Genomic DNA, 13,543 nt, shown 5'->3' with positions numbered 1-13,543 from the left:
CCATCCGTCCACCCATCTGTCTACCCACCCATCTATCCACCCATCCATCCCTCCATCCATCTACCTACACAACCACCCATCTATCCATCCATCTATCTACCCACCCAGTCATCCATCTATCCATCCACCCACTCAGCCATCTACTCACCCACCCACCCACCTAACCACTCATATACCCCCTAACCACCCACCCACCCATCCATCCATCCATCCATTCTTCCACATGTCCATCTATCCAACCATTTATCCATCCAACATATACTGAGTGCCTGTAACAAGTCATGAGCTGAGGAATCAGAGATAAAGAAGGCATGGCTTTGCCCAGATGAGCCCAGAGTCTGTGAAAGAGAAGCCAAGTGGACAAAAGTATCTTAATACAGTGTATGGGGTGATCTGGTGGAGCCTCTCCAAATGCTGGGTCCCGGTGGGCAGGGGCTGTGAGGTTGCTGCGTATAATTCGTGAAAATTAATAGGAAAGCTTGTTGGTTTATAAGGCATTTCCTCACCTCCCCACAGCAGCTGGCTGGACACACATATGCCTGTGAACTTGTGGTTAAGAGAGAAATTATGAACTGTGCCCCACTCATGGTCTGAGGTTGCAGGAACTTGGGGATCTCACTGCCTCTGGGGAAACCTCACTGCACAGGTCTCTGTCACTGGGGCATCTCATCTCCTCAACCATTTAGTGAAGGGGAGGGTAACTGGAAAATGCTGCTCAGTGTCAGGATGGGTTGATGCAGGCCCCCACTGCCTGATGCTGTTTTTTCTGCCACTATAAATGCTTATTTCTATAATTATTATTCAGCATTTAGAGAGAAGCTATTTTACACTCAGTGTTCTTTGAAGCTCGGAGGGTCTCCTGGTTCACACCAATAAAATTTCCATTTACTCTGAACATCAACCATGGTGATTAAAAAAAAACCCCATAAATTATTTACTGAAATGGAAGTTGAGTTTACGGTAATAATGCATTAGTTCAGCTAGCCATGCAGTCTGTTACAGGGTAATAAAAATTTTTATTTTCTTTCTTAAAAGGTATTTGCCAGTAACCTACACATGACCTTGAACTGATCAATTGTCAAAGATGATACTACAAGGAGGGAATATAAGGAAAGAGAAAGGGAGAGCTTTTTTTCAAAGAGCCTGATTTTAGGCAATTGTCAGCAAATACCTGTTGTCTCACTGTTATCAGGAGAAAAGAAATGAGCATATAGTGTTTTTAGAAATCATAAGGACTAAATCTTAAAAATCCTTTGGAAATTCAGCATTTGTGTGATAGAGCATAAATCTGAAAGCTAGCAAGGAGGCCTGTTTGAAAAATCTGGGGAGTCACCATTGTTTGAGACCACCTGTCGTTTTGCATGAGCCTGGAGCCTTGTAAAATAACATCAGCCCAATGGTTCTGTCTTCATCCTTTAAAATGTATTTATGGAGCAGGATCGATTTAATGTATCTCAGAAAGTCCACGATTCTGCTCACGGCCATTTGCTGACTAATGTCTCCAGCAGAGAACAACAAGCACATTCATGAATTATGGCTGTCCCTGAGGTTCTTTTGTCGACTATTTTTTATTTTAGGAGCGTCTGCTTTGATTAAAGCCATTAGAGCCAGGAGCAAATAAAAAGGTGTCTGGCTTTTACATGTCTCGCGTTTTATAGCAGGAACTCTGATGAAGCCTGTATTTTAATTATTACACCGTTAAGGCAAGTGATGAGTATTAGCCTCACAAGTTCAACTAGTTCTTCCTCTATTACCTGCTTTGGGGTCTAAAAAATCCTATGGCAGGAGACTTGTTGGTTGAGTCCAATTTTTACTTATTGATATCCTCTACTTGGCTGCGTAAATATTTTCATTTATTTATATATTCCTCTTTGCTGCAAAAATTAATTTTTAAATGACTTGGTTGAAGAATGTTTTGGGGGCTGAGTCACAAGTTAAGAGTGAACTTAGGAACACCTGTGTTTGTTTATTTAAAATGTTACAAGTACTCTTTTATTATTTTTCTTTTTTAAAAAAATTATTTTTAATTGGAGGATCATTGTTTTACAATATTGTGTTGGTTCCTGAGATACATCAACATGAATCAGCCATAGATATGCATATGTCCCCTCCTTCTTGACCCTCCTTCCCACCCCATTCACACCCTCCAGATTGTCACAGAGCAGCGGGTTGAGCTCCCTGTGTTATACGCAGCTTCCCATGAGCTACCTATTTTATATATGGTAATGTATATATCAGAATTTCAGTGTTACTCTCTCAGTTCGTCCCACCCTGTCCTGCCCCTGCTCTGTCCATAAGTCCACTGTCTATGTCTGAATCTCTATTCCTGCCCTGCGAATAGGCTTATCAGTACCATCTGTCTAGATTCCATATATACGCGTTAATACATGACACTTGTTTTTGTCTTTGTGACTTGCTTCACTCTGCATAACAAGCTCTAGAGGAAAACTCAGATTTATTTTTATGGTCACTAAATGAAAAAAGATGCACAGTAGGTAAATGACCTAAGTAATGGTGAATCATCTATGACTAATGTCAGAAAGACCTGAGGATTATTTTCTGGTGGTAGAAAGCTTCCGGTCTCTTCCTCCTCCACTTAATTCTGTGGCTGATACTTCGCATTCTTGAAATAGTCTGATTCCATGATGTGAAATCATCAAATCCCTCTATGTTACTGCATTTCAGGGTACTTAGTGCTTAAAATGGAAGATGCTTTGAGGATCTGTTTAATCTAGTTTAAACAGCGGAGTAGGTATTTCTTAGAACTCCCAGATGCCTCGGCTCTGCCCTGGACCACACTTCTGGTAAAGCATTTTTTCTTTAATCTGTTTTACCAGCCCCTATCCCTACCTTTGCAGATGGGCATCAGTTTTCTTTTCATCAGTTTCCTTTCTCTCTTCCAAGCCTGCGCTCTAAAACTCTCTATTCTTTTCAGGCTTTCAGCATTGCCTTTCTCTTCTGCTCTTGAAATGCCAGAGTTACTCCGTGTATACTGAACTGGAATATCATGTAGGTGGGGATCGTCTCAGGGCAGATGTTATTATATAGGCTTTACAGAGAAGCATAAACGGGGTCACAATTAATGACAGTTGGTGTTTCTTACTGTAGATAATGGCCCAGGTTTAAGTGGTAGCCAGAACACACAGCACGGACCTTGTACATTAGATATTCCATGTTATTAACTCTCTCCTGCTGCTGCTGCTGCTGCGTCGCTTCAGTTGTGTCCGACTCTGTGCGACCCCAGAGACGGCAGCCCACCAGGCTCCCCCGTCCCTGGGATTCTCAAGGCAAGAACACTGGAGTGGGTTGCCATTTCCTTCTCCAGTGCATAAAAGTGAAAAGTGAGAGTGAAGTGGCTCAGTCGTGTCCAACTCTTAGCGACCCCATGGACTGCAGCCCACCAGGCTCCTCCATCCATGGGATTCTCCAGGCAAGAGTACTGGAGTGGGTACTATTAGCTTCGATCTGCCAATTATCCATAGAACAACAGATAATATTCCATTGACCGTGTTGTGTTTCTTTTAAATCACCTATTAAATGAAAGCTCTCAAGATTGGTTGGCATTGAAGCATAGGTAGCCAGTGGAAATTTGCTATGTGCCGCAGGGAGCTCAAACCCAGTGCTCTGTGACAACCTAACGAGGTGTGATGCAATGGGAGGTGGGAGGGAGGTTCAAGAGGGAGGAGACATACCTATGACTGATTCATGTTGATATATGGCAGAAATCCACAAACATTGTAAAGCAATTATCCTCAAATTAAAAAGAAATACATTAAAAAAAAAAAAAAAGATTGGTTGGGATTATTAGCACACCAGAAAACTTAACACATCCCTCAGGGGCTAAAGTAGTCATTTCCATATTCTTTTCCCTAAGAATTTTCAAGCACCCCTTTGACATATTAAATAGTTAAATAAAGAAATATTAACTTGAGAACAAAGTCATCACTGCAGACTCTGTATATTCCTGTGGTGGATCGATGCACATAAACTGGTGAATTATCGTTGATTTGGGATCTATAGAGCTACAGATATGGGCGTGCTTCATATGCAAATGTCTATAAAGATCCTACTCCTCCATACTTTCCACGCAAATCAGTTTTAAATCATCACACAATGTAGCTGCATTTTAATTTCTAATGGAGAACAGCCATGACGTTCAATTGCCTCTAGGCCTGGCTGAGCGATCATGTCAAATGATTTATTTCCACTGAACCAGAGGCAGGGTGGGAGGGAGACAGAAGGAGGTACGGGGAGAACCAAAAAAATCCTTGATTCTTGTCCTCACATATCCCGGAGTCCTCCTGGGGCCCAAGGCATGTGTTCTGGGTGCGGCCCAACACATGTTCTTTTACAAGTCAGTGGGCCATGCTCCGAGAAGGGCTGAGTGATGGGATAATTAGAACCAAGCAGTCAGCGGGGTGGATAGTTTGTCTGCTGATAATAGCTTGTTTGCTAATTGCCAACACCAGATTTTCTGGGCAATTAGACATTTGGTTTCTTCCAAGACCTTCTGTGCAAATGTGGACACATGGCCCCAGGCCTTCCAGGTAGCAGGTGGAGAGAGGGTGGCTCCCGGTACAGGATGGCATCTCTCTGATGCCACCTGCCCCAGGGGTGGTGGGGGCAGGGTAGACTTTTCACTAGTAGAGATGCTGAACTTCCCCTGCTTTTATGGAAGGAGGTACCCTGTGCTGGGTGATGAGCAAGGAAGCTGAAGTTTGTGGGCTGGTCCAGGAGCCAGGATTATGTCTCCATTTTCTTTTCAAGAGCATTGAGCCAGGATGCTAGTAGAACCTGAAACTGCTTCCTCTCTCAGATGAGCAAGTTGATTTTTTAAAAATAATTTTTTTATTGTGGTAAAGTATATATAACATAAAATTTTCCATTTTAACCATTTGAAGGTGTGCAAATCAGTGGCATCAATACATTTACAATGTTGTGTAACCATTACTACTCTTTCTAAAACTTTTTCATCATCCAAAATCGAAATTTTGTATTCCCCATCCATCTTTGCTCCCTCAGCCCCTGACTACCTCTAATCTACTGTCTCTATGAATTTGCCTATTCTGTTTTTGTATTGGCTATCTATATTTCATTTACCTGTTCTGAATACAAGGTGATATTTGTCCTTTTGTGTCCAGCTTATTTCATTTAGCATAATTTTTTCTAGGTCATCCATGGTGTATCATCTATAAGAACTGCATTCCTTTTTACAGCCGAATAATAATCCATTGAATGGATGTACCATATTTTTGTTATCCATTTATCTGTTGATGTATACTTGGGTGGTTTTCACTTTTTGGTTTTTGTAAATAATGCTGCAGTGAACGTGTACATACAAGCATCCTTGTTTTCAGTTCTTTTGGGTAGATACTCAGGAGTGGAATTCCTAGGAAAGGAATTGGGTCTATGGTAAGACTATATCTCACATTTTAAGAAACTACCAAACTGTTTATCACAGCAGCTGTACCATTTTGCATTCCCACAAGATATATACAGGGGTTTCAATATTTCCACATCCTTGCCAGCATTTGCTATTTATTTTTAAAAAATATATAGCCATCCTAGTGAGTGTGAAGCAGCATCTCATTATGGTTTAGATTTCCCTATTGACTAATGAGTGCATTTCTGTAATGACTAATGAGTTAAGCATCTTTCACGTGCTTATCGACCATTAGCATATCTTCTCTGAAGAAATGTCTGTTTAAGTCCTTTCCCCCACAGATTGATTTTTGGTCTCTGTACTTAACTTGCTTCTGCGCCTTTCTCCCAAAGGTTGGAACTGAGCCTCATCGGGAGGAGAGGGAACAGATGCCTGCAGAGTGGGGAGGTGGCTGTGCAGATTCGAGGCTTTGCATTCCCTCTTTCATGATTCCTTTTATTCCCTCAACTCGTTTGGCACCCACTGTAATGATGCTGTTTGAGTTCTCACGAAGCAGGAAAAGAAATCAGTAAGCGCGTGGGATTAACCAAAGTGATTTGGCAGCAGATGCAGATGGTGCCACTCCTGGTGCCTCCCCAGAAGTTGACAGGTCTTTCTCAGATACCTCATAGACTCTGGGTTTCCTTGACCACATATTGTTGTAGCAAATTACTCATTTTTTCCCAGCAGGTAATTAGTTTATATACTGAATGGAGCAGTATTTGCAGAACTCTTTGGATGGTACCTGGGACTTGTCGATGCCAAGAGCCTGGCCATCACCTCTACAGGGGAGCCCACCATCCTTGTTTTCTTGCCCTGCAGGCTCCCAGTCCTAGGCAGTGTGCAGGGAGAGGGGATGGAGCTTCCAGCACTGACCAGGGCCAGGGGTGACTCCTCCTTGGGAACTCATCCCTGGGGGAGAGCCACGGGGCTCTGGCAGGGTTTCAGAAGTTGCCTGAGTAATTGTAAGAGCAGCAGGGGAATCAACCAAATGATGTTCAGGCTGCCTCGCTCCTGGCTTTTCTCTCTTTTGATCTCTGTCTGTTGTGGGACCCTGACTGTGGGCCCAGGAAAGCTAATCTATATGTCTTTCTGCTGTGGTTTTTCTTACTGAATGTCCAAATCCTTCAGCATCGCTGAAGCAAGATGAGTTCCCTGTGTTCTGGCAGGGCCTCATGAAGGAAGGAGGGAGGAGGTGATGCCTCTACTAAGCAAAGAAGTTCTTTCTGGAAGTTGAACCCCTGTCCTCTATTCTGGTGATTAGGGTTGTTAATCTTGGGTGGGGTCCCAAAACCCTTTGGAAACCTGAAGGCTGTGGATGACCTTCCAAGAAAATGAACACAAAATTTGCACATCATCTCAGGGGGGCTACAGTCTTCTCTGGTCCATGTACTGGTGCCTGGGTTAAGAATGGGCTCTAAAGAAGGTAGGTTTAGGGACTGGACAGCCTCTGTGCTAAGTGCTGAGAGATTGACTACACTTAGTGAGAGGCTTGGTGGTCATGGGGAGAAGAGGAGCGTCTCATTTGTTCAAGTTTTAAATACCAAATATGGGGCAACCAGATCAGATACCCTACCGCTCTGGGTGGAGTTCAGCCTGGCCCCACGTTAGCTGGCTTTCCAAGGACGAGAACACTTTCCGCAGGAGCAAAGCCACGCAGTCCTCATTTCAGCTCTCCAGCTCAGCCTGCACCACCTCTCAGGATGCACTTGTCTTTCCTTTCAGAAACAGCCCCCACGTCTGCATATTCATCTCCGGCCCGGAGCCTGGGGGACACAGGAATAACACCTCTGTCCCCTTCCCACATTGTGGTAAGAAGTGTGTATGTGTGTCAGGGGTAGGGAGGGGGCAGTATATGTGCTGATTACCTTTGCTTTCTGAGTCAGCTTTCCCTACTCTGGGTCAGAAAAGGCTTTCCGTGGTGTGGCTGGTGCTTCTGCAGCCATTGGCCTGGGTGTGAATAACATGAGCGGGCAGGGGGAAGCAGCTCTTTAAAGACTCAGGGCTCAGAGACTGCGGGGCACCCTCTTGAGAGGACGCGGCCACATCTGGCCGGTGGGAGAATCAGTGAAAAGCAGTGGTTTTTCTAGTGCAGTTAAGTGCTGTGACCAAAAGCTGTGGCTGTAGCTGCTTCTGTATCAGCTTGCCCGGGAGAGTAGACCTGGGTGGTGTGGGGGTGGCAGGGGTGGCGGGAGCGGGGTGCTGGAGACTGCGCATTGGTTCCCACGCTGCCCCAGATGGGTATTGTGGGGCAGCTGTTCAAGGCACTTACACGTAGCCAACCAGAGAGAAGTACCTGGAGGGAAGGGCGGTTTTATACGAGCTGCTCAGACCTGCAAAGAAGACACTGCTGAGAACTTCAGAGCCGTCACTAAGGAGGGACACCAGCTTGTCCTGGTTTTCCCGGCACTGTCCTGGCTTCCATGGAAAGGCCTGTGTTCTGGAACTCCCTCAGGCTTGGGAAAACTGAGAGGCTTGGGCACCGAAGAGCCAGGTCCTGTGGTTTTCAAACTTTGTACCCTGAGGGTTCCCTGGAAAAGCTTCAGAGTCACATAAGGGGATGGGGCGCAGTGTGACGAAAGGCCAGGTAGGTGGGGCTCTCACCCCTTGCTCTAACCAATCAATACTCTTCGATCCCAAGTTGATTGGTATAATTTGAAGTTCTGTAGGTGTTAAAAAGGAAGTCTACACTGCTTTAAAATTTTGGGGGGAAATCTGGAATGACTTGACCTACTCACTTGACAGATGAGGAAAGGCTCTGGGCCCCAAGGGTCACATGGCTGACTGTGGCAGGACTGGGCAAGGTTCCTGGTATGCTGAGCCCTACACCCCTGCCCCACACACCCAGGCAGATGGAGGGGTCACCTGGAGGGTACACAGGGCACAGCTGAGCGGGGTCTGGAGGTCTGTGTAGGGCCTGGGGGAGGCCAGTGGGGGGAAGACAGTGTCACTCAGGGAACCACTGGGCTTCTGGTTCAAATGGAAGCGTTTCTGTAATTTGCCACGTTCACGCATGGTTGATAAAGGATGTGGTGCACACGTGTAGGCAGGTGACCTCCCCAGTGACCTGGCCTGGCCCTCCACTCAGGAGGACCTTCCATTTCTCCCTGAGTTGGTCGGGGGGGCACGTGGACAGGAGGCAGGCCTGTCCTCTCCCCAGGGCTCACCACGTGGCAGACTTGAACCAAACGTGGAATGTCCTTCTGTCTGCAGTGGGTGCACAGCAGGGCAGGATGGAACCTTCCAGAAAGCTGGCCTTGACTGCCCCCACCCACGCCCTGTACCCTACTTGGTGTATCTCACAAAATGATGTATCTCACAGAATGATGCTGACCCGAACGTCTCTGAGCAGCAGACGTTTCTCGTGGTGGTGGCCATTGACTTTGGGACCACGTCCAGTGGCTATGCCTACAGCTTCACCAAGGAGCCAGAATGCATCCACGTGATGAGGTAAGCATCAGAGGGGCAGGGGCTAGCCCCAGTCACTTGTCACTGTGGAGACTTGGGGGCGGGCTCTGGGGGAGGGGAGAGGGAATCGTCCAATGAGCAGATGAATGGTACTTAGTAGGCAGGTCTTTTCCTGGATTCTGGCCCTGCTTGGCCTAACCTCACCATGCCACTTTGGGCAAGCCGCTTCTGATCTCTGGGCTCCAGGTTCCTGGTCTGTAAAGTCATTGGTTTAATTCTGACTTAGTTGGTTTGGGAAAGCGCCTAGAGAGTATGTTGGAAACTTCCAGCATGCTTCCTCGGCAAGAGGCACTGACTTACAGGATGTTTGTGATGGAGGAGATCCAGGTCTCTCTCTGTGTGACCTCAGGCAAAGGACTTCCCTGGTGGCTCAGACAGTAAAGTGTCTGCCTACAATGCGGGAGACCAGGGTTTGATCCCTGGGTTGGGAAGATCCTCTGGAGAAGGAAATGGCAACCCCCTCCAGTAGTCTTGCCTGGGAAATCCCACGGACAGAGGAGCCTAATAGGCTATAGTCCATCGGGTCGCAAAGAGTGGGACACGACTGAGTGACTACACTTCACTTCACTTTCAGGCAATCAATGAACCTTCTAAAGCTCAGTTTCCTTATCTGTGAAATGGGGATAACACAGTACCTGCTTCTCAGAGTGTGTGTGCAAATGTGGTGAGATTTCCTATCAAGTGCTTTATTGTTGTTTAGTCACTAAGTCGTGTCCAACTCTTTGCGACCCCATGGACCGTGGGCTCCTCTGTCCATGGGATTCTCCAGGCAAGAATACTGGAGTGGGTTACTATTCCCTTCTCCAGGGGATCTTCCCGACCCAGGGATCAAACAAGAATACTGGAGTGGGTTGCCATTCCCTTCTCTAGGGGCTCTTCCCGACCCAGGGATCAAACCTGCACTGCAGGCAGATTCTTTACCATCTGAGCCACCAGGGAAGCCCCCATAAACTAGAATCAACATTTATCGGCTGTATTGTTGTTTTAAGAAATTTATCTCTAAAGGGAGAGTCATACAGTGAAAATTGACAAAAGAGAAAGGAGCAGAAATAACTTTGAACTTGCTGGGGAGGAATTCTTACAAAGCCTTCACAGAGTTCAGGGTCTCTAGGGGTGTTATCTTAGTAATTGTAGAGGTTTTGGAGGAAGGTTCTACCTGAATTTTATTTCAGTCAGAACATATTAATATCACCTTGATCCAGACTGACAGAATTATGAATGAGAAAGTTTAATTTTTTATATTTAAATAGGAATGAAGAATTGAACATTTGAAGGGCAAAACTCTGGAATTCCATTACCTACTGGAAATGTCAGTGTTCATAGTCCTGGAAAACCTATTTCTGAAAGGTTGTGTGTGGAACGCATCCCTGGTCCAGGCACCAGTGTCGGCCTGGGATGGTGATCATCTCTGCATCTCAGTGGGGTCACCATGGGGACTTGGCTCCCTGGGTGGATGGGGCTTGACTGGGAAACTGACCAGGGATGACTCCGGCCCCATCTGCGTGGCAGGTCTAGGGAAAGGCTGGCTCTCCGTCTGGACTGTGATGGCAGTGGCAGGTGTGAGCCCAGCCAGGAGAGCGGGCTGGGGAGAAAGATGCTCTTCCCCTAGTGCACTGTGTCTCCCCCAGAGGCTGCTTGTAGGGGTCGCATGGCAGGACTGGAGCCACCTGCTGAGCCAGGACCTGGTAGAGGAGACAGCATCCTGTCTTTCTGGCAGCCAGGGCTTCGCTGCTGTGGCCCCAAAGAAGGGAGAAGCATCCAGTCACCTGTCTTCTCCACTCTTTACTTTTCTCCTTCTTTCTGTCTGCGAGGAGGATGGAAGCTTTTCTGGGGCTCACCTACCCGCTGCTTGCCCCATCACACTTCCCATCAGTTCCAGGATCTAATCCCATTGCATCCTCCAGTCTGTACTCACCCCTCCTGGCTTCTGGCTCCTCTTCAGCACACAGACATGCAGGGTATGGTCACTTCCCTCCACCAGAGCTGTTCTGATGAGAGCCGTTCTGATCAGCACTCTCATCCACCTGCCACTGTGACTGTCACCCAGGATGGGGGTGCCCGGGTCTGTTTCTTGCCTGGATCTCTTCCTGGCTTGCACCTTCAAGCCCCACCTGGGAGTTCAATTCCAGCACTTTCAAATAAAACTCTCCATGTTTCCTCCTGCCTACTTCTTGGCCGGGACTGCTGGCATTTGTGAGGGGCACTCTCTCCTCTAGACTCCCCAGCTTGAAACCTGTGGGGTGCCCTGGCACCTGCTCACCAGTGAGGCCATTTGGCTTGGTTCTCCTTCTGGATGGTTCCTCCCCATTATCCCCTCTCTCTCTTCCCAGGGCTCTCTATCCTTGTACGAGCTCCCTCACCTTGAGACCTGAGCTTTGTTCTCAGCCTCCTGGCTTCCAGGCTCCCTTCCTTTAGTCCAGTTTGCTTTGGGTCAACAACAGCTCTGATTCTGTCTGCCCCTGCTCTAAAACCTTTAGTGGCTCCCTATTACTCACTGATTAAATCTCTCACTCTTCAGGGTCCTCACCGCCTTTCCAGTCTCGTTTTCCCCACCCGAGCACAATCACTCTCCTCATTTACATGCTTTCTCCAACCCACACAGTCACCTGGCATTCCCCATACCTGCCCTGTGCTTGCCCCTCTCTGAGCAGCCTGCAGTCCGTCCCTCTTTCAACATCTGGCTGTCTGTCCATCCTTCAAGTCTCCCCTGAACCCTGCATTCTTTCCAAGGCCCCCATCTCTCTGCCTCCTTTGACCTCTCTGGGCTGTCTTCCCAGACCCTTCCTCTCCATCTGATGAGGCAGGTATTTATGTGTGTGTTTCTCCCCTGCCTGTTTCAAAGAGGATCCATCTACTCTTGAGTGTTTACAGATTAAAAAACCAAAATGCACACCAAACACACACAGACACAGTTACCTACTATGTTGCGAGTTATTTGAAGGCAGAAATATAAATGTTTTATCTCTGTGTCACTAGCAACTGGCACAAAGTAGCTGCTCAGTAAACTTTGAGTGAAAGGATAAAATAGACTTTGTTACTGAGCAAGAACCTGGCCCTTGTCCCTTTCATTTTACTTATTAACTCAAATTGTGTCTCTGGGCACCACTCAACCAGCTAAAATGAGGGCACCTGTAGCAGCCACTGTGAGCACCCACATCTGTACCAGCCTTGCACACAGTAGGTGCTTACATCCGTGCAAGAAGGCCCATAACCTCTGCCTTTCCTTGGCGGCAGGCGATGGGAAGGAGGCGACCCTGGGGTGTCCAACCAGAAGACTCCGACCACCATCCTGTTGACGCCAGAGAGGAAGTTCCACAGTTTTGGGTATGCCGCCAGGGACTTTTACCATGACCTGGACCCCAACGAGGCCAAGCAATGGCTGTACCTGGAGAAGTTCAAGATGAAGCTGCACACAACTGGGGTGAGCCAGCCTCTCCCGGGCCCCAAGTGCCTGAGAGCCGAGGTTCCTCCAGCCCTCCCCGACCCCTGGGGGCCCTCAGGTTTCTCCCGAGCAGAAATGAATGTTCACTCACCTGATTTTAGAAATAGCCTGGAGCACGCCACGCTTTGGACCACATGGTACATTTTCGGATGCACACATGGACAAGGAGATATTCAGAATATTTAGCAACTTGTTTGCTTTGGAAATTGACCCGTCAGAGAGACACTGGCTGGATGGAGCACAGGCACAGGGGGCTGGGGGGGCCCTGCTGTTCTGGGAGATCCCGTTTCAGTTGCTGGATTATGGGAAATCAAGGGGTCCTGAAGGAAGGACTTGGGGGCTGGGAGGCCTTTTGGGAGCTCAGGGTAGTGGCTATTAGTGAACCAGTTTGGAAGTAACAAAAGAGCTAGCTCATTTAACCCTCTGTGTGGGGAAGGAGTGGCTCAGGAAATCAACCCTCCCCCCAATAATTGGAGGTTCAGTGCCTGAGGCAGTTTTGCTCCCTACTTTCCAGGGTTCAGTGAGATGGCCAAGTCGATTAGGACCCTCCCCTGAGCTTCATCAAAATGTTGGTCCATAGGATACAATTTTTTCAGTTTAAGCAGCTTATCCCTTAAATTTTCCTTAACATGCACAGTTAGAGATGCAGGATGCCGATAGTGTTTCGGACCACAGACCCTGAAGCCAGATGGTCTGGGTTTAAATCCCACCTCTGCCACCTTTGCGATACTTGATCCAAGTCACTGAGCCTCTCCTGCCTTGCTTTACCTTATCTGTGAAATGGAGACTTTACTTGTGCTTTTCTTATCGGGATGTTGTAAGGATTGCTATGCTATGCTATGCTATGCTAAGTCACTTCAGTCATGTCCGATTCTGTGTGATCCCAGAGACGGCAGCCTACCAGGCTCCCCCGCCCCTGGGATTCTCCAGGCAAGAACACTGGAGTGGGTTGCCATTTCCTTCTCCAATGCATGAAAGTGAAAAGTGAAAGTGAAGTCTCTCAGTCGTGTCCGACTCTTAGCGACCCCATGGACTGCAGCCTACCAGGCTCCTCCATCCATGGGATTTTCGAGGCAAGAGTACTGGAGTGGGGTGCCATTGCCTTCTCCGGTTGTAAGGATTAAAGGAATCAAAATACACAAAGCCCTTATAACCATGCCAGCCCTTAGCAAGTTAAAGTCCATTGCTACCTTCTATTAGTATCGCTTTTA

The 13,543-nt window shown here is 47.4% G+C and overlaps 1 protein-coding gene across 2 annotated transcripts in view; it reads left to right on the top strand.

Annotated features, from left to right (window-relative positions):
• HSPA12A (heat shock protein family A (Hsp70) member 12A) overlaps positions 1 to 13,543 on the top strand; it is a 173,086-nt gene that overhangs the window by 131,226 nt on the left and 28,317 nt on the right. For both annotated transcript variants that reach the window (XM_061403596.1, XM_061403597.1), the window contains 3 exons: positions 7,148 to 7,233; positions 8,745 to 8,872; positions 12,125 to 12,311. In XM_061403596.1, coding sequence (XP_061259580.1) covers positions 7,148 to 7,233; positions 8,745 to 8,872; positions 12,125 to 12,311 — 401 coding nt within the window. The remainder of the gene's footprint in view (positions 1 to 7,147; positions 7,234 to 8,744; positions 8,873 to 12,124; positions 12,312 to 13,543) is intronic.

The sequence above is a fragment of the Bos javanicus genome, chromosome 26, assembly GCF_032452875.1.
Source record: "Bos javanicus breed banteng chromosome 26, ARS-OSU_banteng_1.0, whole genome shotgun sequence".
NCBI classification, from domain to species: domain Eukaryota; kingdom Metazoa; phylum Chordata; class Mammalia; order Artiodactyla; family Bovidae; genus Bos; species Bos javanicus.
Note: the sequence above shows the minus strand (reverse complement) of the source record. Positions and strands in the feature narration are given on the sequence as shown.